Source organism: Desmodus rotundus, chromosome 7 (assembly GCF_022682495.2).
Source record: "Desmodus rotundus isolate HL8 chromosome 7, HLdesRot8A.1, whole genome shotgun sequence".
Lineage (NCBI taxonomy): Eukaryota > Metazoa > Chordata > Mammalia > Chiroptera > Phyllostomidae > Desmodus > Desmodus rotundus.
Genome location: NC_071393.1, coordinates 21,308,919 through 21,331,512, shown reverse-complemented (window position 1 = coordinate 21,331,512; position 22,594 = coordinate 21,308,919). Strand labels below are relative to the sequence as shown.

Sequence of the window (22,594 nt, the reverse complement as noted above, 5' to 3'; positions counted from 1 at the left end):
AGTCTTTTATTTCAACCCCCATAAATCATACCACCACATCTCATGCTCCCAGGCATAGGTCCCAGGAATACTTTTCTTGCAATTCCGCGAAAGGACCCCATTTCCACCAGCATCATTACTAATCTCAGGAATGTGGAGTACTCTTCACACAGCAGGCTAGCTGATTTCCATTTCTGCCCCTCCCTCTTTGGGCAGAGGGCAAGAGAGGGAAGATGGAAGTAAATCTGTCCGGGACATGGTTGGTGGGAGGACTCTGTCTGAGGACCCAGGAGAAGGGGAACAAGGAAGCCTTGCATGCGTTAGGGATGGTGTGTGGCTCCTCTATGATTTTTCAACCTGTTTTTATTGGATCACTGAAGCTTTAGAAGAACAGAACTCCAGAGATGCTCTCTAGAATGTCCTGGCTTCATCTTAAATAGGTCAGCAAACTGGATCTTTCCAACACTTTAAAGCCAATTAATGTCTCTTCTTTGTTCCTCTGGAGAGCTGCTGAATAGGGCACGTTCAGCAACCATGGACACAAGCCTGAGTTCCGCTCAGTTTCTGAGGGGGCAGGAATTCTATTCAGAAATCAAATATTTACTCTCAGCATAAAAGGCTTTGGTGTTGTCCAGTTTTCCAGTATGGAAATGAGAGCACCACCTCTCCACCTCGCAGAAATGTACCCAGGACCGCATACCACGCTGATCACATATTTTCCGAACAAACCCATACGGAGACACCATATCTCTGCAGAATGCTCTTCCTCTGAGAGACTCCTCACATTTACAGACATCGGCAGGCAGCCAAACCAGTGTTCAGGATGAGGCTATGGAAAGGCAGGAGGAACATTTGACCTGATCCCCGCTTTCTATTTGATGTTTCTCAATAGCGATCAAGAGGAGGGCTACCTAGGAGAACTTTAAAAAAAGCAAAAGGAAAGAAAAAATGCTCTCAGGGAGGGCCATTCCTCACTGTCCAGGCCCACAGAAACTTGTTTTGTTCCAAAGAGAGCTAGCTAATCTGTCTCTTGTTTGGTGGCTGCTGGAGCAGCAAGGCCCTGCCCCCTCTCAGCACAAAGCCTCACACACTCCTTGTTTCCCAGGCAATGCCACAGCTCGGCAAACTCTCCGGCGGACATTGGCTTCCTGGGACCTTCCTCTCTCTCCATCCTGGCAAACTGAACTTATGGCATGGACGACTCTGGCACCACTCACATATAGGTTTATGGAACAAAGAATCAAAAAGAGTTTCAGCAGTAGTAGGGGGCATGAGGAGTGGGCAGAGAGGCCACCTTCCAACATGGAGCTTAGTCAGAGAGTAAATGCCAGAGGTGAAAGGTTAGGCCAGGCCTGAAGCTCACACATTCAGGAGGGCAGCTCCCCACTGAGAGTCAGGGAGGCCGTGGGAAGCCTAAACTCTGGTGGTGATCAGCTGGGTTCCTAATCCAAGTTCTGCCACTTAGCATCTATAGGACCTTCGCAAGAGGCTAAACTCCTAAAATTTTAGGTTTTCCTCTTTGTAAAATGGGGTTATAATCTCTACCTAAAAGGAGTATTGGGAGAATTAAATAAACAAATAGGTACCGAGTGCCTGACAGAGTAAAGTGAGGAGGGGCTTACACACACACACATGCGCACACGCACTCGTGTGCATGCACACACACTGCAAGAAGTTCGAGGAGGGAGAGTTGGACAAGATGCCTCTGTGTGAGCTCAGTCAGCGGTCTGAGGAATTAGCCTCACCTCACCCCACAGGAGCATCCCTCAGCCCACATCTGGGAGCAGATGGTGACTAATATCCCAACTCCCCAGCCCCTTGGATGGGATAACTCTGAAGCACATTCTGCACTATCTCTCTGAGTTCCCTAAAAGGATTAGGTTGTAGCTGCCCAAGATAGTCAGCCTTTATTGTCTTCCTTCCCTTCCCTGACTCATTTTCCCAATATACCACCTGGTTTTACTGGGCTCATCTTTGAATAAACTAATTAACTTCTTGCCACAGGGTCTGCCTCTGGAATCCAAACTAAGATAACCACTATTGCTCCAAATTCCAAAGTCCTAGGTTCTCCCGACAACCTCTGACTCCTAATTCTTGTTTTCACAGGATATAATCTCTCTCTCTCACCTGTACTAGTTTTCTATGCTGCACAACAGAACACCGCAAGTTTAGCAGCTTGAAAGAACATGCATTTAGTATCTTACAGTTTCTGTGGGTCAGGAGTGCAGGCACAGCTTGGTGGGTCTTCGGCTCAGGTGTTGGCTGGTGGGTGTTCCTTTCTGGAGCTCCGATCCTCTTCCAAACTCGTGTGGTTGTTAGAATTCAGTCCCTTGTGATTTAGGACTGAGGGCCCTATGATCTTGCCAGCTGTTGGCCCAGGGTTGCTCTCAGCACCTCGAGGCTACCAGCCGTTGCTGCCCTGTGGCCCTTTCACAACATGGCACCAACTAGACAGTCTCTCTCTCTCTGGGCTGCTAAGTCTGGGTCTTCCATAATATAACCTAATCGAGGGGGTGGCTACCCTATCCTCAGCTGCATGCCATCCGCTAGAGCACACGCGTGCTGCATTGCTGTGTGGTGAACTTTTCGGAAAGTCTCGAAGAAGACGGAAGAGGAAGGGTTTTACAGTGGACCAATACAAGCTGCTCTTCAGTCTGCTTCAGCTCCCCTCCCTGTGGCTCTCCCATCTCCTCTCCCCTGCTTCATTTCTCTCCTCTTGTCTTTCCCCACCCCCAAATTCCTGTTTATTTCTAACACCCAGCGGTTTATCTTTTTGTTCCTTGACTATTTGTGCTTAAGACCTTACCTTCCACTCCATGAGACATATCTAAATATTTTTATTGCTAAAGACCATTCCCTCTGGAAGAGACATTTGGGTGTCCTTTGTCGGAAGATTTCTTTTTTCATTCTGCTATGAAAAATTATTTACAATTCAGTGGAGGAAACAGGTGTGACTCAATAACAGGAAGTGAAGAAAGAAATGGAGGGGACATGCTATATATAAAAGTCACCCCTGATGTCATGCATGCATGGCATTAGTAAGGCCAGAACCTCTCTCGTAGTAACGTCAGGGCCAGAACATTCTTCCTGGAGCCTGGAAACAAAGGAACAGGCCGAGTGGGTGGGGACATCCTGAAATCTAACAGTCGAGTTATTAAAATCGGCAGTTACTTACATATCATTCGTGTGTGTGTGTGTGTGTGTGTGTGTGTGTGTGTATTGGGGCAGGAGCTGCTTTCTGAGTTCAGGGGCACGTCTGAGTGCTCAGCACAGAGGTCTGAGGGTGGCAGGCCAGGGCTGCCCCCATAAAGGGGTGAGGAGTGAGGATCCCAGAGTCCCAGACCAGGTGCCAAATGTGGAGCAGCCTGAAGCAACCATGTACAGCAGACGGGCCAGGAAGACTGGCCTGTGCTGCCCAGAAGAGGACAATGCCCTTGGAAATGCATCTGTCGTAATGCTCAGAGGGGGAGGGGGCATGAGCCTCGGCCAAGCAAGGCCACGACTGCTGGTGGGCACGCAGTCTGTCTGCACCATCGTTTCAGCAGCCACACTATGTGGAACTCGAACCTGGGCCCTCTGAGGAGACCCGTGAGAGTAAAGAGTTACAGTTCTGCCCCAGAGAATTTCCCAGGCTAATGAGGAGATGGCTGCAGTAACCACATTTTAGGATTCAAAAGCTGGACAGGCAGATTGACAAGTATAAATACACTTTAAGGTTAAAAAAAGTATTGAGTGGCTCAGTTGATTGGAGTGTTGCCCCATACATCAAAGGGTTGTGGGTTCAGTCCCTGGTAAAGGCACGTAGCTAGGTTACCAGTTTGATCCTGGGTCAGGTGCATACAGGAGGCAACCAATCGATGTTTCTCTCTTTCTCTCTCCTTTCCTCTCTCTCTAAAAGCAATGAAAAGATGTCCTCAGGTGGGGGTAGAAAAATTAAAATTAAACTTCTATAGGTCTACTCACTTTAAAAATACGAGAAACAGAATTGCAAAATTGCTCCTACTACATTCAGAAGTACAAAGGAACTGTAGTACCTCTGTGCCTTCGCAGGATCTTCCCAGGAGCCTCCCACCCCCAGGGCCTGCAGAGGAAAACTAAACGTTAATCCGTCCTGGGAAGCTCAGTCTGACAACCCCTTGGACATTCCCTTGAGGAAGCTCAGCCTCTGCTTGGACAACTCTGGCAGTTGCTCAGTCAGTCTTTCGCATTCCCTCCCGCAGCCCAGCTCCTCTCTAAGGAGGGTGGGCGTGCGTACAGGCGATATGGCTTTGGTGAACTTGCGGCAACGGAAGGAAACAATGCGCCCGGACCTACGTGGCGGTCTCAGGGTTCCCACTGGTCTCCGCAGGAGTCTGGTGGCTCCCTGGTCTGAGCCGCTGCTTGCATGACTCCCAGCAGGGCCCCCGTCATTGCCTGCGCAGCGTGGCCCCTTTGCTCCAAGTTTGCCCTCTGCCAGTTCTTTACCCTCTAGCTCCTCCGGGTCCCCTCAAGGGAGCCCTGGGCACTCGAGGCACTTGCATACTCTCCATGGGTAGAAGGAGGGTAGAAGGAGCTTAGGTTAATTTCTAGGGCAGGGGAAGGGGGGATGTTGAGAATTTATATCTCTCTTTGGTCTTCTTCTATCACATTTTTCTTTCCACAGTCTTTAGGCTAAAAAAAAGCAGACTTCTGGCTATTCCCTGAAGGTTATATACTCCTTGTACCCTCAGACAATAAGCCTTAAGGCCTGGCCATCACAGACAAAAGAGGCCATTTGTCTATAGTCCTGTATGAGAACTCTGTTATCCAGTCCACAGGCCATTGTTCTATGATACTTCAAAGGGGTAGATAAAAGAAATTAAAATGTCTTTTTGTCCCTTACAGAGCTTGGCTTTCAAGGCTTTCTTGCTACGGACTCTAAAATACTATGTCAGAAGCTAAAGATTGACTTTCTCTTTTTCGTTGTTTACCGGCTGAAGCAATGTTAGCTCTTCCAGAGGGAGGCCGGTGCCTCAAGCTGTCTAGGGAAAAGTGATAGACACAGAAACACAAAAGGGGGGAAAATCATATTTACGTAAATCAGAATGTTTCTTGGAGTTCCTCTGTGAAGTTCAAAACCAGTGCTTCCCAGCTCTTCTCCCCATCCTTCGGCTCGTTGGACTACGCAGTGGGTCTTTAGTTCTAGAAACCTGGATTACTCAGGCTTTCTCCAGGATGTAAAATGAGTATTTTTTGAGAGGTAACCACTGCAAAACTAAGGCGAGGGTTAGAGATGACCAAAAGGGGAGCTGTAAACTTTGGTCTCATCACAACACAAAGATTTCCTGCAGGAATAAACAAAATTTTTAAGGCATTTTTTTTTAAAGCTTATAATGTCGTCTTTGTAACAAAGAATCTCCTAGGCACTCCCTGAACCAAATCTTCATTAGTACTCCCACCAATTCCTGCAAGGGAGCTGCTGTTTCCCCATTTCGCAGATGTGAAATTGAGGGTTAAGGTGCTGAGCCTGCCCCAAGATGGTGTAGTTAGCGACCATCTGTCCTACAGACGGCCCTCCTGAGAATGCTGGACGTGCTAATAGAGGGGGCCTGACAGAGCTGGGGTGACTCTCCTTAGCAAAGCCTGGAGACGAAAGGAGGTAAGCAGGCCGAGACGCTGGTGACAGGGCCCCAGGAGTTCTGGAGCCACCTTATCATTGCTCTGACATGTTGTAGAAAATTAGCTGGAGGCCGGGGAAGAATCAGCGCAGTGGCTTCTGGGGAGAGGACCCCAGCATCCGTGTGATTCTAGGATAAGAATAGGACCCAAGTAGGACCTGACATGTATGAAAATAATAGGATTCAGGCCATGGTCCAATCTTCTTCCTTTGGGGTGAAACAAGGGTTTTTTCATTTCTTTAGCAGTTCTCTGGAGTCTCTCATTCCCCAGCCATTTTTTTAAAATTATTTATTTATTTATTTTTAGGCAGAGGGGACAGGAGGTAGAGAGGGAGAGAAACATCAATCGGTACCCCGACGGGGGACCAAACCTGCAACCCAGGCGTGTGCAAGAATCAAACCAGTGACCCTTCGCTTTGCCGGATGACACCCAACCAACTGAGCCACACTGGTCAGGCCTCATTCCCCAGCCTTTTAAAAGCTCTTATACTTCCCTATTGAAGACCTTTTGCAGGGCTGTTCCCGGCACACACACCCCTTTTCAGAAACAAGGAGTGTGCAGTGGAGACAGCATAGGTTGGGACAATTTAGCCTGTGTCCCGGCCCAGTCCCCATTTAGCCCCAATCCTCATCTCCCCCCGGAGTGTGGGGCTCAGCACAGACAGGGAAGAAATGCTGAGCCCCCCGGGGGACCCGTCAGGTTGGCGCCCCCGCTGGAGATTATCTCCTCAGCAGATACCCCCTTCTGAACTGGGGGTGCAGGGCTTTGAAACAAGCAGATGCCAGGTCTGAAGGAGAAGAAACAACGAGTCCAGCAATACACAAAGCTCTGTGTGTTCTGAGGGAAGTTGGCAGGGTTGTGCTCGGGCAGAGAAACTCCGAGTGGTACAAAGGGACGTGCCCGGAGTGAAGAAATCATGCTAATTGTCTGCACCAGAGCTGGAGAACGCCACCCAAAATGAGGAGAGAAAGGGGAGCCCTGTCCAGAGCCTTCAGCGCCCTGCGCCTCACTCCTTTCGTGTACCTTATCCTGATCCAGACAGGTAGGAGACCAGGAGGGTAAGAAAGGGTTCGGAGAAGGGACCGGGGCTCCCAAAGGTGAGGGAGGGGAGCGTGCAGGGCCAGAATGCCTTTAGGAGGGGAGGAGGGGAGAGAGCTGCCGCCGTGGGAAGAATCTCAGTGAACTCGGGCATTAGTGGTGAATGTATTTCTTCACTCTGTTGCCTGCTGCCCGGCCCCTGCCCACTCCCCCACCGGGCTGCATGACTTTGGAGCTCCCACGGCATTCAGGACATTAGATGAAGGGCAATGAGCCATTTCTTATAGGACGTCTCATTGGCACGGGCCAATTCAGCATTCTTTCCAAGGATTACGGTGGGGCTGGAAGGGATAGGGGACTCTTGGTTTTGTGCTTCCCCAGCCCCCCACCTTGGCTTCTTTGCGTGTAAAACAGTGAGAGATGTAAGATGTTTGGAGATAACAAGCCTCCTGATTTTGGAGATGAACACCAGACTACTCATAAGTCACCCCGCACCATAGACACCTGCCTCCTATGCCACCCCCTGCCAACTATTTGGAGAATTCACCTTATTTTAAGTACATTTATTGACATACACACACATGCACACACTGTTCCAGAGAGCCTAGGAATTCACAGTTTAGTCGGGCGAACAGATGCGAAGATCACTTTAATAAAAACACAAAACTATTACGAGTCAGGTACGAAGAAGATGCCCGGATCCCAGACAGGTCACCTGCCCCAGCAGGAACCGGTGCTGGTGGTGCAAGAGAGGCTGGGGGGATATCAGGAGGGGTCACCTGGGAATGTCTGCACTAAATTCCGAAGGAGCAGAAAAATAGGTGGGGGCAGGACGTGAGTGGGCATTGTAGTTGGGAAAATGGGCAAAGGTCGGCAGCCTGAAATGGCATCCTGTGCCTGGGAACAGCCCAGCCACTCTCCTTTGCTGGAGAGGAAAGAGTGAGCTGAGTTAGGCAAGGGCCGCGTCAATGGCAGTAAGTCCACCAGAGTGCAGTCCGTAGGCGATGGAGCAGGGAGGATTGAAAGGCTTCAGTCTGGGGGCTGGCAGGGCCAGGAGTGGACTGTGGATGGCTCACTCTGCAGTGAGGCGTCGGCGGGGAAATTGGGGGCAAACGAGACGGAAAAGGAACCCTGTACACGTTTCCTAGGGTGGCGCGAATGAAGAACCGCAAACTGGGTGGGCTGAGCAACAGAACTTTACTGTCTCACAGCTTCGGAGACTAAAGGTTTGAGACAAAGATGTCGGCCAGGCCCAGCTGACGGGGCTAGGAAAGGATCTATTCTAGAACGCTGCTTCTAGTCATTCCTTGGCTTGTGCCAGCATAACTACAATCTTCACATGCCATTCTCCCTGTGCCTGTGTCTGCGTCCAATTTTCCCCCTTCTACAGGGCCACCCGTCATTGGATTATGGGCCTACCTTCCTCTAGTATGACCTCATCTCAGCTAATTACCTTTGCAATGACCCCACTGCTAAATAAGGTCACCTTCTGAGGTGCTGGGAGTTAGGACTTCAACATATGAATTTGAAGGGACACAATTCAAGGCTAATGCAATGGTTCAGGAGAGAAATAACATGCACTGGGACTAGAATAAAGATAGAGGGAATGAGATGTATTGAGATAATATTTTGGAGGGAAAGTCAGAAGTGGGAGGGTCCAGAGAGGGCGGGAAGGTTTCTATGTGAAACAGTAAATGAACAAGGGGATGTTGGGGATACAATAATTCCTATTGTCCATGTCGAGGTTGGCATGCCTACAACACACCTGTGAGAAAGTGTTGAATAGCCTGAAGCTGGGGGGCAGGGAAGTCAGGGCTGATGAGAGGCATGTGGAAGCTCTTAGCCCACGGGTAAGATTTAAAACAATGAGATTGGATAATAGCATCCAGGATGAGAAAAATGGGTTGAAAGTTGAACACTGAGTAACCCCAAGATTTGTGGGGGGGAAAGTCCCATTGAGGAGACCAAGAAGCAATAGTCCATGGACAGAAGGAGAACTACAAGACTGTGGTACCCAGGAAGTCAAGGGAGTTGAGAGTTTTCTGGAGAATCGACATCAGAGGTATCGAAGAGTTCGGTGTAATAAGGACCTAGAAGAGTCCATTAGAGATGGCATTTAAGGGGTTGCTACCAGCCTTACTGAGAACGGTCTCGGTGGAAATTACCGGGACCTGGGGTAACAGTGAGAGCTGTGGGTTTGGATACAGGATACTGGGAATAGGAAGTGCATGGGCAATATACAAATCAGAGATGACCATAACTCCTACACGTCATCAAAGGATACGGAAAAAACTATAGAAAGGTGTTGTTTGTCGGTGTTACTGTGCAAAAACAAAAGGTGACGAAGGGCCCAAAGTGTGGGAGAATGTAACTTACTAAATATAGCAAAAAAATTCTAAATATAAACTATGCTAATAAGATATGAAATATGACCTATGACCTAGGTAAGAAATATGACCTATGACAGGTAAGAAATAAGTGCAGGCTCAGGCCATTGTACTGCTGTGAATTCAGAGCAATAAAGGGCTGAGGTTCTATAAGAAACTTCTGCCATCATCAATATATTAGTTAGGAAAATGCCAACTTCTGTGACAAATAAATTCCCAAGTTTAAGCTCTTGGCAAGAAGCATGGAGTAGCTCAACGAAGTCCCAGGCTAGGCCTGGGATGAGGAAGGACTCTGCTCCAGGGAGTTTTTCAGGGGCCAAGCTGACGGAGCTCAGTCAGCTTTGACTTGTGTTCCCCAAGGTCCCCCTGAGGTTCATCTCTCTTTCTTTCATGTAGAGAATTTTAAAAATGCGGGCGAGGGGGCCCTAAACCAGCCTATAGTGGTACCTCTCACTTCCGCTGATTCGTTAGCTAGAACTCAGTCACCTTGCCATACCTAACTGCAAAGGAGGCTGGGAAATACGGCTTTTAAGACTGTCTCTAAAAGGGGGGCTTGGACCATATCACCCCAGCTCCCAAAGATTCACCTTAATCTCCCATGCTGTGGCAGCAACCAGCAAGCTAGCCTCAGACAAGTAACACTCAGTCTTTGCTGCTCGGGCCCCAGTGTGGACTAACGAAGCTTTCCTAAATTCATCACAGCCCAATTCGTGGAACATGCAAGTGAGGCTTTTCTAGAGGCTGGGACACTATTTTATAGACATAAACACGCATGCCATAAACCTGGATAATCTGGCTTGCAACGTATTGCTCCCTGGGATCCCGTAACTATTCCATTCTCTGAGGACCCAGTAGAAAGAAGTCCTTTGCCCAGGTTCCCCTCTCTCAGTCCGAGTATCACCTTCACATGGGAGGTGTTATTGTGTGTTTGTTTGTTTTCCAATTAAAAATTACACACAGGAAAATGCACTTAGCATAAGGATACAACTTGATAAACCTTTCAAAAGTGAACAAAGTCACGTCATCCATGCCCGCAATCAAATGACAGAACACTTCAGCACCTCAGAAGAACCCCCACACAATTTCGGTTGCGGTTGCCCTCCCCTGCAGGGTTTCGGTGATACCCTAACTTCCAATACAGGTTAATTTTGCACGTCTTTGAACTTTAATTATTTTTTATCCTCACTGGAGGACATGCTCATGGATTTTACAGAAGCGGGAAGGGAAGGAGAGAAACGTCAACTGACTGCCTCTCATACGTGCCCTTACCAAACCCACAGCCTAGGCACGTGCCCTGACTGGGAATCAAACCCATGACCCTCCGGTTTATGGGATGACACCCCAACCAACTGAGCCACACGGGCCAGGGCTGTCTTTGCACTTTATGCAAACACAGTCACATGTAGGCATGCTTTTGTGTCTGGTTTCTTTCACTGAACACCATATGTGTTCATCCATGTCGTTTCCTGTTTGGGGCTTTATGAATAGAGTTGTTAAAACATTGTAGTGTGTATCTTTTGGTAAACAGACATACACCTTTCTTTGGAGAACATACCTAGGAGTAGAATTGCTGAGTTATACGCACGTATTAAGCTTTAGTAGATAGGGTCAAACAGTTTTCAAAAGTGGTTGCATCAGTATACTTTCCCACCAACACCTGTATCTTTCGTTTTCTTTAAAGGTTTTATTTATTACTTTTAGAGAGAGGAGAAAGGAAGGAGAAAGAGAGGGAGAGAAACATCAGTGTATAGGAGATACACTGATCAGTTGCCTCTTGCATGCCCCCAGCTGGGGACCTGGCCTGCAACCCAGGCATGTGTCCTGACTGGGAATCAAACCAGCAACCTTGTGGTTTGCAGACCAGTGCTCAATCCACTGAGCCACACCAGCCAAGGTGTATCTTTCTTTTTCATTTTAACCATCCTAGTGAGTTTGAGGTGGTATCAAAGTATGGTTTAAAATTGCATTTCCATGGTTATAATGAAGTTACATGTTTTTCAAATTTTTATTAGTCATTTGGATATCCTATTTTGTGAAAGACGTATTCCGAGTCTTTTGCCCATTTTCTATTGAGTTTCCGGAATTTTTAACAAAATTATTGATTTGTAGGAGCTTAAAAATCATATTTAGGATATGGCTCCCTTTCGGATATGTATGAGAAATTTCTCCTGCTCCACAGCTTGCCTTTTCACTGTCCTCAGGGTGTCTTTGGATGAACAGAAGCTCTTGATTTTATTGTGTCCGACATGTCATTTCCTTCTTTCACGCGTGCCGCCCTCTTGTGTTCTTTGTGAGAAATCTGTGTTTGTCCTCAGGTTGTGGAGATAGTGTCCTCTGTTTTTCTTTTAAAGCATTATTGTTTTACCTTTCACACTTAGATCTACAACCTGTCTAGAACTGATATTTGTGTAAGGTGTGAAGGGTCAAGATTCCCCTTTTCCCTACGTGGCCCAGCACTATTTATTGGGGGAAAAGTCCTTTCCCCAGTACATGGCGATGGCACCTTTGTCCTGAGTCAAACGGTTGTATACAAGTCTGTTGCTGGACTCTCTATCCTGTCCCATTGATCTATTTGTGTGTCTGCGCCAACATCACAAAGGAAACGGCCTGGAACTTTGTTTGGCATTGTATTAAGTTCATACGTCAGTTTGGGAGAATTGACAGCTGAACCACAGTGATTGTTCCAATCCAAACATCGAGTTCTCTGTGTACTCCACGTTTGTGATACTGTTGGCTGGGCGCACATTACTGAACGTCTATACTCTTTAGAGCTACCAGGAATCGCTTCCATTCCGAATCCCAGAGGCCTTCTTCACAATTTCTGCTCCTTGGTTTTCTCCTACATTACTAAGTGGTTAAAATTTAAAATGATCTCACACTCTTGTGGACCCTCGTCGGTCTCAACAGGAGCAACATAAGAATGCAACACCATAACCCCAACATGTTCGCACTCGGTGATGCCCTTGTACAGCAGGACCAGGGAGTGGGCCGTTTTCTCAGAGCATCACTCATTAGGAAGGATGTTGAAAGTCAAAATCAGTCCTGGTCAGTGTGGCTCAGTTGGTTGGAACAGTGTTCCATGCATGAAGGGGTCCCAGGTTCAATCCCTGATTGGGGTGCATGTGCGAAGTGGCCAGTCAATGTTTCTCTTGCATCTCTCTCTCTCTCTCTCTCTCTCTCTCTCTCTCTGTCTCTCAGCAATGAAAAGATGTCCTTGGGTGAGAATAAAGAAAAAAAAAAAAAAAAAAGCCGGGCGGTGTCGATGGTGCAACACTAGTACTCTCCCCACTGGGATGTGGTAATTGGATTTTAAGAAAAAAAATCAGAAAGCAATAGTTTTTCTTTTAGAAAACCATACTGCATACTGCCCTTGGATTATTACATGTGTTTCTGGTCACCACACCTCAAAAAAGAAAGTCCAGAGAAGGGTGTCCATGTGGCCAAGGGGATGGAGGGACTTCCTTGTGGAGACAGATTCAAACAGAACAAAAACTCCTTCACCCGAGAAAGGGATGGAACTGCAGTCTGTGCTGTTAGAGATTGTGGGTCAGCTGTACATAGACCAAATCCTACAATACATGTTTGGCACCGTCTCCCTGGCACTTTTAAAAGGTAAATTTAAGGCAAACATCAGTAAATGGAAACCTTTGCCAAGCAAGGAGGAGCAGGGAGAGGCTATTAGGGGAGCCCATGGCTATTGGCAGATATAGTCTTATACTTTAAAGCTTGACACGGCCACTTTCACAGCAGGTCAAAATCCTACTTGAGGAAAGCCACCTGCCTGACCCAGTGTGGCACTGTTTAAAGTGACAGGTACATCTTGCCGCAATGTCCGTTTCCTTTTGCTCAGCCTCCAGTGGGAAGAGAAACTTCCTACAAAATGATGCCTCAGAGACTAGGGGACAATAGTGAAGCTAATCACTTCTCAAGGTTGAATAGTCCTGGTCCCTTTTATTTCTACAGTGGATCACAGTTGTTAGCCACTTCCTCATTTCTGTGTCCTGCTTTGGCATCCGTCCCAGTTCTCTGTGTCCCTTGAGAGTGGTGGTACCCTGACCTTAATACAGTCTCCAGCTTTGGCAAGAATTTTGGGAAACAGTGTTTGCTGGACAAAATGCTCTCTTTGTCAGCTTCTGAGAAAGACCGCTGCATTCACCCCTGACACCCAGGCACACTCCTGTGCATCCCAGGAAGGGGAGGCCCCTACCTGGAGGAGGGTAAGACCTGGCACAGTCCATATGCTGTAGCTTCTCCAGTGTTTGCGTCCTGAAAAATCAACTTTAAGTTGGTAGAAAGAGCAGGCTTGCGGGGGAAAGACATCACAGAAGGATCGGTAGGACTTTGTATGGGGCAGGAGAGAGTGTACGCGGGGGAAGCTCAAGGGACAGCCATCAAAGATAGAAGGGGGAGGGGCAATGCCTTCCACTTTTCCTTGGGGCTGGGACTGTCATGGTCCAGCTGCCTGGAAGGAAGAAATAAGACCCTCAGAGTCTGTGCTTGGGGTTCCTCAGCCCCAGGATGTCTCTGCAGATATGACCCTCACGTGCATACCCCACTGCTCCGGACTGGGTCCTGAGGCAGGGGCTTAGGTATTTCCCAAAGATTTGATCGTCACCATCATGGACTTAGGGGGCACAACGATTTTGTTCGGGGCCACCCCAAGTCACACATAACCAGGCCTATTTGCCTATTCAGGGAAAGTTAAAAGCTTGCTTTTCTAAATCAAGCTAAGTCTGGGAACTAGCAGTTGCTAGGCAGGACGATAACCACAGAAACGGGAACCGGAACCGGAAGAAATCTTAAGGACCCTGTGGTCACATGGATCTCAGTCTGATCCACAGAGTCCTGGGATTTCTAGTGGCTCTCCTAGTTAGTGGGGATGATGGGACTCGGGGACCCACCACCTTCTCCGCCAAATCAGGGGAGCTGGAGCTAGATCTCATTTCTTTTCATTTTTATGTAAGGTTCTATGGGAACAAAAATGCTTTTAATAACATAAAATAACTGAAAATAACTGAATTATCCATTCTCCTCTCCCAAATTGACTCCTCTCAATAACAAGCACATACTATTTATACATATGGTGGCTTTAATCATGAGTAGTCGCTTCTACACTGAAAGTTTTATGATTCCAGCCTGCCTGGCAGGTAATGAATGCCAGAGTTGAAAGACCCCTAAAGATCATGCGGTCCCACCACCTCATGAAACACAAGGGAAACTGAGGCACAAAGACGTGAAAGAATAGTCAACTGGCCTTTTCTTGACCATTTTCAAAAAACTATGATCTCACTGCTTAACAAAGCACTTGTTCTAAAAGTGAATTGAACGCATTCATTGAACTCAATTAAATTTACAACTGACCTTTTAGTGTAATTGCCTCTGGGCTTGGTCTGGGCCCTCTCAGCACAAGAAGAGGAACAAGGAATGGAGGGAGACAGCTGCCCAAACCTAGACAGCAGCAGCGGTAGCGGAGTAGGAAATGGGCTGGGGGCTGGGGGCGGTGGGGTGGCGCGTGGAGACAGAGGGAATTTCAGAGGCAGGGACAGTCAAAATAAGCAGTTGGGGACACAGAAGGACTAAGACCTGACATATATGTGTCTGTCCAGCTAAATTCAGCCCCATTCCCAACTGTCATCTTCTTCAGAAGGCTCTTCTTCAGGTGGTGGTGCTGCTCTTCGAGGCCAGGTGACACCAACAAACAGCATGTGTCAGGCCCCAAAGTGCCTCAGACACCCCTGACATGTGGGATGTGGCTCCAGACGGGGCAGCCATTGGGGCGGCCATGGGACGAGATGGTAAAATCCCAGAATTGCAGGCGGAAACAAACCAGTGAAACCATGCGAATCACTACTCCTCTGACCTATGGAAAACCTGAGCCCTGAACACATGAGTGACTTCTCCGATGTCAAATCTCTGTGTCTCTGCGCCACACAACAACTGACACACACACTACATTTTTCCACTGTGCACCTGACACAGCAGTTGTCCTCGTTATTGTTATTATCCTTATTTTCTAAACGAGGAGAGTGAGGCCTAGAAAGAGGACTTGCCCAAAGCCACACAGCCAGTTGGCTGGTGGAGCCCAAGCTCACCGGGCCTGCTGATCCCACACTTCTGGTTTTGCCCACCCTAAATCCCTCTGCTAAAGGGGATACACACTGGGCTGGAGCTGGGGTGAATTTCCAAAACTGTCCACCCGGTTGCAGGGCTGTTCTGCACTGGGCGGGCCTGGAAAGATGCTACAAGCAGTTGAGGCAAGGATAGGAGAGGCTCCTGGTCTGACTGGAGGGTGGCCCTGTGGTCTTCAGTCCCTAAACTCCCCTTTATTGGCGCTGTCCTGTGATGTACTCCTTTCTTTGTGAATCTCTGTCCCTATGCTTTTTCCACGGCCCCACCCACCTCACTCTTCCAATTCCCAACCAATAAGAAAACCTGACAGATTCACCCTATGGTCTAATGACTTATAAGCTACATGGGTTAAAGACTTTGTCTGTTTGTCTGTTTTGCACATCGATGTATCCCAAGGATACAGAACAGCATCTTGCACATGGTAAGTGCTCGATAAATATTTCTATAAATGGAGCACTCAGGGTGTGGGTGAGCTGGAATCTTCCTCAAGAGGAGGGCAATGAGGGAAACTGCCAGAGGCAGAGGGCCAGCTAGAAGAAAGGTCAAGGGCACTGGAATGGGTGTGAGGGATGACGGAGGAACAGAGGGGCCCACAGCCACAGGGGGAGAAGAGACGGCAGCAGTGACTAAGAAGGTGGGACTGACAGGTGTGATGGGCCTAGAACGGGGGAGGCACGAAGAGATCAGAGGACTTAATGGTGGGAGTGGGGCAGAAGCCAAGTGCCTGACGGTGCCCTCTGCCCACGGGCCTCTGTCCCCAGAGCCCCTACAGGGGGTGAACATCACCAGCCCGGTCCGCCTGATCCATGGCACGGTGGGGAAGTCGGCCCTGCTTTCTGTGCAGTACAGCAGCACCAGCAGCGACAAGCCTGTGGTGAAGTGGCAGCTGAAGAGGGACAAGCCAGTGACCGTGGTACAGTCCATCGGCACAGAGGTCATTGGCACCCTGCGGCCTGACTACCGAGACCGCATCCGCCTCTTTGAAAACGGCTCCCTGTTGCTCAGCGACCTGCAGCTGGCGGATGAGGGCACCTATGAGGTTGAGATCTCCATCACTGATGACACCTTCACCGGGGAGAAGACCATTAACCTCACTGTCGACGGTAACACGCGCTGGCAGGGAAGGTATTGGGCCCGGGCCTGATACTGGGAAGGGTCTGCTGGAGCCCGGGAGAGCCAACACCCAAACCACCGGGGAGCTGGGAGTGAGTTGGCTGGATGTTAGCAGTTAGCAGATAGGAGGATGCAGCAAAATGATAAAATGATAAAATGATATGTGCCAGAAATTATTTTAAGGGCTTTGCATATCCCGACTCATTTAATGCTCATAATAATCTAGGGAGAGTTAGTATCATCATCCCCATTTGCAGAAGAGGAAACTGAGGCACAAGAGGTTGAGTAACTTGTGCGAGTCATGCAGCTAGAAAGTGATCGAGCCAACATCTGAACCTGGACAGCGGGACTTAGGCTTCACAGTTCCACGCTGGGAAGGTTTAAGACATCTTAGGAAGGTATTTGGGGAGAAGGGAAGGGAAGGTCCATGAGACAGGGGCCATGGCTGTCTTATTCAGCATCGTACCTCCTGTGCTTAGTAGGTGCTCAAAAAATAGCTGGCAAACAAGCGATGGATGAATAAATGGATGGATGGATGGACGGACGGATCGGTAGGCGGGTGGTGGTAAAGAACTCAGCTTATGATCTCTGAAGGGCCTCTCAGAGCACAGACTGAGTTGTGCTGTGTTGAAGGTGGGAAGAAGGGGAAGAGAGAAGCTCTCTGGCCCGTGGCTCACAGGCTCCCCTCCCTGGGCTCAGTGCCCATCTCCAGGCCGCAGGTGTCAGTGGCTTCGACCACCGTACTGGAGCTCAGCGAAGCCTTCGCCCTGAACTGCTCTCACGAGAATGGCACCAAGCCCAGCTACACCTGGCTGAAGGGTGGCAAGCCCCTCCTCAATGACTCGAGAATGCTCCTGTCCCCTGACCAGAAGGTGCTCACCATCACCCGCGTGCTCATGGAGGACGACGACCTGTACAGCTGTGTGGTGGAGAACCCCATCAGCCAGGGCCGCAGCCTGCCCATCAAAATCACTGTGTACAGTGAGTCTCCCTGCCTGCCCTCCCTTCAGGACCCAAAGCCCTGACAGTACTACAGACATCCCAGACAGAGGGAGAGAGAGATGGGGCCAAGTCTCCATGGAGGATGGCCACAGGTGGGAGGCGGGCTCTGGGCATGCTCTGCCATGGGCCAGCCATGCGGCCTGGGGCTCATTCTCTCTTCCATCCCCTGCAGGAAGCTCTCCTCACCCCACCTTGTGCCTCCTCTGAAGTCTCCCTCACTTCTCCGCCTTTCTCTCTCCCTAGGAAGAAGCTCACTCTACATCATCTTGTCCACAGGAGGCATCTTCCTCCTTGTGACCTTGGTGACGGTCTGTGCCTGCTGGAAACCCTCCAAAAAGTCTGGGTAACTCCTCAAGTTCTACACACCCTGAGCACCCCATCCTTCCATCCACAACCCCAAGCTCTCTTCTTAAGTCTCTTTAAATGGCTTCCTTCCCAGGGCCCTGCACTTCCTCCCAGGAGACCCCTCCCACCACTGTGTGTACTGTGAATGGAACCATCCCTTGCGCTCACAGCCCCTGTCTGCCCTGCACAGTTAACAATGGCTTCACTTGCAGGGCACCTTTTGTGGGCAGGGCAGTGTGTTTGGGGTTCGTGTGCCACCTTTTAAGTATGACCACCTATAGTTTAAGGGTAAGGATGCAGACTCACGTGGGTTAAATGACTCGCCCACAGTCACCACGCTTGCAACTGGCAGGATGCAGCCTCAGAGGTGACTCATTCCAGCCCATGCTCCTGTCACCAGGCCATCATGCCGCCCGTTGTCCCCCACCCCAGACCTCCTCCTGCTCACACTCGGCAGCTCTGTTCATGGGGTGCCGGCTGGCTTTACAGAAAGAAGAGGAAACTGGAGAAGCAAAACTCCCTGGAACACATGGACCAGAACGATGACGGCCTGAAACCAGAAGGTGAGCTCCCAGCGGCCCACTCACCCGTCCAGTCCTCACCCAGACCAGCGGGCTGCTGGGAAAAGGCAGAAGTGGGCCACAAGGAAGCCGGCTCTGCCGGGCCCCTTCCTCCACCAACGGCCCGAAGACTGCAGAGCAGGGAGCGGTGCGTCCAAGGTAGGAGCCCACGTGTTGTGGAGTCTTTGGTGGTGGTTGTGGTGGGGCCTTGACTGGCCACTTGGGGAGCGGAGTCTAGGTGCTGACTGGTGGGGAGAGGGCCTGTGCCAGGCCAGCCACCCCATTCATTGTCCTGTGCAGCAGATGCCCTTCCCCGAAGCGCGGAGCAGGAGCGGAAGAACCCCATGGCGCTCTATATCCTGAAGGATAAGGTGAGCAGCTCTGGGCTGGGTGTCTTGCACACCCCATCCCCCCACCCCAGGGCCCCTACCGCGTCCTGGCACTAGGAAGCCATACCACGCGGATATCCCTTAATAGAACTCAGAATAACCTGAGAAATATTCCTGCCACCTCCACCTTATAGATTAGAGAAATAAGGCCGACACAGGTGAAATGACTAGCCCATGGTCAGTGAAGGAACTAAGTGGCAGGGCCAGGCTTCCAGCCTAGGTCTTTGGACACCACCTCTATTCCATACCTAACTCTGTCCCAGGCTGCCAGAGACAGGTGGAAGGGGGACAGTCAGGAGACAAAGCACTCAAGTTAACGCATTGCAGTATTTACCGACCACCTACTATCTGCTAGGCACCACGCTAAGGGTCGTGCATGGAAAACAAAAACAAAAAAAACAAAACGGGAAAATCAGACCTCTCTCTGCCCCCTTCCAAGAGGTGGGAGGATGGAGCGAACTATCTGCTTCACTTCGATGTTCCCGGCGCCCTGGAACACCAGTCGCGCCCCCAGACCCGGCCGCCGGCCGCTGACCCTGGCTCCTGTCCTTGCAGGACGTCCCGGAGGCCGAGGAGGAGCCTGCGACAGAGCCCCGGAGCGCGACGGAGCCCGGGCCGCCCGCCTACTCCGTGTCACCGGCAGTTCCCGGCCGCTCGCCCGGGCTGCCCGTGCGCTCTGCCCGCCGGTACCCGCGCTCGCCCGTGCCCTCCCCTGCCCCGGGCCGAACGCACTCGTCGCCGTCCCGGGCCCCCGGCTCGCCTGGTCGCTCGCGTGCACTTCGGACTGCGGGCGCGCGCCTGATCCGCGAGCAGGAGGAGGCCGGCCCGGTGGGGATCAGCGCCTGAACCTCCCGGGACCCGCCCTCCCCCAGGGGTACACGCGCGCTGCCGCCGGGGAGGTCGGAGAGGCCATAAAGCTGGACGAGGGGAGGTCCCCGCGGGGGCGCTCGAGGCGCACGGGTCTCGTCTGAAGACGTGGGTGAGCGAGTGCAAATGGGGGACGCAGAGGGGCGCCGGAGAAGGATTTGGGGAGGAAACCGGGTCGCGTTTGATTCCGATTCACTGGCGGTGTTTCCGGTGAATACGGATTGTACCCCTTAGGACCATATAGATATTACATTTCCAGCCCAGTCCTTCAAGGGTCTTAGGGAAACTAACATCAGTAACCTCACTCCTGTTACTATCCCGTGCCCTCCCTAGGGAGCTCTCCTGCTTCCCACCCACCTCCCCACCCCCCTTTGAAGGACTCAGGCACTTTTTCCGGCAAGCCCAGAGGAGAGAGGCCTTCTGCCCAAAACGCACAACTGTCTAAACTAAGCGGAAGTCGAATGCCAGTTACAGTGTCTACAGCGTGCTGTTCCTAAGCGTTCTTCCTGTGTCTATTCCCAGAGGGAAGGGGATTCTCACTCCCTCCCCGGGCCCAGACAGCTAGATGAAGTGAAGGACTGTGTTTAAACCCTCACACCTATGCTTTCTCCCAGTTCCTTACAAAACGAGCCTTTCAAACAATCATTCCTCCCGGAAAGGCTGTTGAGCTCCCTCCAGCTGTGAGAGAGTGAGATTTGACTTTGCAGAGAAGTGGAGGGGGGTGGGGGGTGGGGAAGGCTCACGGCTCCCCAGGACATCAGGGAGACATGATGCAGCCCTCCCGCCTCCTCCCTGCACTGCTCCCAGATACTCAGATCCCAAGGAGAAGGGCAAGGGACAGGAGAAGGGCAGACTCCCTAACCACACCAACATCAGAATTCAGAGAAGCTGGCCACTGTGTAGCCAGGCCCTGCCCATGCCCCCGCCTATGGAACAGTTTGTAGGAGAGACAATAATCCACTGTGTGAGGAGAGAGGGCAACTAAAAAGCTGAAGGAAGAGACCTTCTGGGTCTTCTGACCTCTGTTCCCCAGTGCCTCTAGGGGTCCTTGCATCCCTGGCCCCTCCTCAACCTCCTAAACTCCAGTTCTGGCTCCCCACCATCTCACAGAGCAATTCCCAAGGCCCCTGTTCCCCACGCTTCACACCGGAGCAAGTTTTGTCCCAGCACCAAGGGCAAAAATATCTCCAGCTGGGCCCTCCACCTTTACCTGTCAGACTGCCCAGCCCAGCAGCCGGTGCCTGTGCACCGCTCTCTGCTCATTTGGGCAGGTGTGCTTTCGCAGCTCCCTCGGTTAACCAGCACTCCCCTAACCTCCCCAGGTGCCTCATCCAGAGGTGATACACGCAGGGTGGGTTGCTCAGGCAGGTGAGAGGTGCAGCACTTGGAGAAGGGGTATGTGCTGGTCGGCCCTGAGAGGCAGGAGTGGAGGTTAGCGTGAGAGGAGATGAGAGCCCTGCTGCGCTCCATGCCCTGCTGCTGAATCCCTGGGGCCCAGGCCCAGCTTCCCAGGCTCCAGCCACATCTGCCTGGGGTGGGTGGGGGGAGCGGGCTGGGGGTGGTGGGAGAGTGAGGAAGTCGGGTTTGTTTCTATTTTATTTTGTTTGGATCCTCATCTTTGTATTTCTAGCATCTAGCAGAGTGCCTAGCACAGACTGGATGCTCAATAAACTTTTGACGAAATGAAATGACACCTTTCTTCCACTTAAGCAAGGAGAACAAAACAAACTTTCAAACACGAGTCATTTCCCTTTTCTCTTTTGTTCTCCTCTTCCTTCACCATCCTTCACCCTCTTTGCAAACCCCAAATTGTCCATTCCAAAATCATCACTCACTCACCCATTCATCTATTCAGGTATTCTTTTCATTTATTCAAAAACGCTCGTTAATCGACCAGGGGCCAGGCCCTGTGACAGACGCTGGGGAAACTCTGCCATGGCTCCTGCCCAAACCAGGTCTCGTGGAGGAAGACGGATGGGTAAGCCGATTGTTACAATACAGGACGGGGAACGCAATGGCAGAGGTAGATGCGGGGTGCTCTGGGAGCCTGTAAGAGTGGTATCTAACCCAGGTTAGGGTACCTAGGGGGCGAACAGGCCTGAACTTGGTCTTACCATAGAAAGATTACTTAATCGGGTGGAGAAAAAAAGAAGAGGAAAGAGCACACGTTCCAGGCAGAAGGAGCAGCGTGTAGAAGAGCTTGACCGTAGCCCTCACACAACGTGGGTGGCCCAGGGACAAGCTCTGTGCAGCCCTGTAGTGGAAACTAGACGGGGACCAGTGACAAGGTCGGGGAGCTGAACCGGAGACTCCTCCTCCATTAGCTGGTATCTTGGAAAGGGTCCCCAGTTGGTAGTGTCCTAGGTTTCTCAAATAAAAACGCAAATCCTCTCTGGAGAAAAGCATATCCTGAAATTTTCAGGGATTGAGACGAACCAAAGGTGAAAGGTCGTTAAACACAGAAGGAAACAAATCGCCGCAAGTAGGAGTCAGCAGATTAAGAAGCAATAGATTCAGACCCTCAAGGCCTTCGGATGTTGAGACTATCAGCTATAAAATATAAAACAATTGTATTAGATAAATAAAAGACGAAATCACAAAAATTAACAAGCAGCCAGAGACTAGCAGAAGTGACCAGATTTGAAAATAAACAAAATAGAATTTTTACAGATAAAAATATAATTTATTGAAATAAAGTGTAAATGAAAAAGTTAACAGATTAAGTATACATGAAGAGAGTTTGTTCATTGGAAGGTGTATGTGAAGAAATTACTCAGAATAAGGTGCACGCAAACAAGGAGACGAAAAATATGAAATCATAATCACCGCTTGTCTTCAACATTGTACTGGTAAAGCAAGAAAAGAAACAAAAAGGTATAAATGTGGGAAATAAAAAACCAAAAATGTCATTATATTTAGAGTGTATGATTTTTCTGTGTAGAAAACACAGAAGAATCTACGAACTATTAGACATGATCTCAGCGCACGTCAGTTCTTCATGGCTCTGTAACAATCCAACCCACAACTGGGTGACTTAGAAAAGCATAATCACTTTATTTCAACACATTCTTTGTGTCAGTAATTTGGGCTGGACTCGGCCTGGCCACTCCTTTGCTGGTGTTGTGTGAAGTCTCTTGCGCGACAGTAT

General features: G+C 50.1%; 4 protein-coding genes across 6 annotated transcripts in view; 2 read left to right on the top strand and 2 right to left on the bottom strand.

Moving 5' to 3' along the window:
• The window catches only part of CCDC15 (coiled-coil domain containing 15), a 53,712-nt gene extending 50,975 nt beyond the window's left edge, over positions 1 to 2,737 (bottom strand). Inside the window, exon 1 of the mRNA XM_053928773.2 lies at positions 2,184 to 2,737. The gene's annotated coding sequence lies outside the window, so the exon portion shown is untranslated. The remainder of the gene's footprint in view (positions 1 to 2,183) is intronic.
• A 3,630-nt stretch (positions 2,738 to 6,367) lies between these two features.
• HEPACAM (hepatic and glial cell adhesion molecule) lies at positions 6,368 to 20,975 on the top strand. Of its 2 annotated transcripts, none has more exons than XM_024557200.4 (7): positions 6,368 to 6,658; positions 15,932 to 16,273; positions 16,983 to 17,264; positions 17,529 to 17,628; positions 18,120 to 18,349; positions 18,491 to 18,561; positions 19,135 to 20,975. In XM_024557200.4, exons 1-7 carry the CDS (start codon positions 6,574 to 6,576, stop codon positions 19,423 to 19,425), a joined length of 1,401 nt encoding a protein of 466 aa, XP_024412968.3. In that variant the 5' UTR covers positions 6,368 to 6,573; the 3' UTR covers positions 19,426 to 20,975. The 2 variants fall into 2 exon arrangements, with proteins under 2 accessions (XP_024412968.3, XP_045048835.2); XM_045192900.3 differs by having other exon boundaries at positions 6,378 to 6,658; positions 18,494 to 18,561.
• HEPN1 (hepatocellular carcinoma, down-regulated 1) lies at positions 20,258 to 21,289 on the bottom strand. Its single transcript, XM_053928178.1, is given in 3 exon segments — positions 20,258 to 20,512; positions 20,515 to 20,549; positions 21,286 to 21,289. Coding segments are annotated over 3 exon segments (294 nt in total).
• ROBO4 (roundabout guidance receptor 4) overlaps positions 21,030 to 22,594 on the top strand; it is a 19,018-nt gene continuing 17,453 nt past the window's right edge. For both annotated transcript variants that reach the window (XM_024557368.4, XM_045192899.3), the window contains exon 1: positions 21,030 to 21,424. The gene's annotated coding sequence lies outside the window, so the exon portion shown is untranslated. The remainder of the gene's footprint in view (positions 21,425 to 22,594) is intronic.

Bases quoted from the DNA above. Each gene is read 5' to 3' on its own strand.
- HEPACAM (XM_024557200.4), top strand. From the start codon at position 6,574: ATGAGGAGAGAAAGGGGAGCCCTGTCCAGAGCCTTCAGCGCCCTGCGC. The intron at 17,629-18,119 runs GTAACTCCTCAA...CTGGCTTTACAG, and splicing joins AAACCCTCCAAAAAGTCTGG to AAAGAAGAGGAAACTGGAGA. The intron at 18,350-18,490 runs GTAGGAGCCCAC...TGTCCTGTGCAG, and splicing joins CAGGGAGCGGTGCGTCCAAG to CAGATGCCCTTCCCCGAAGC.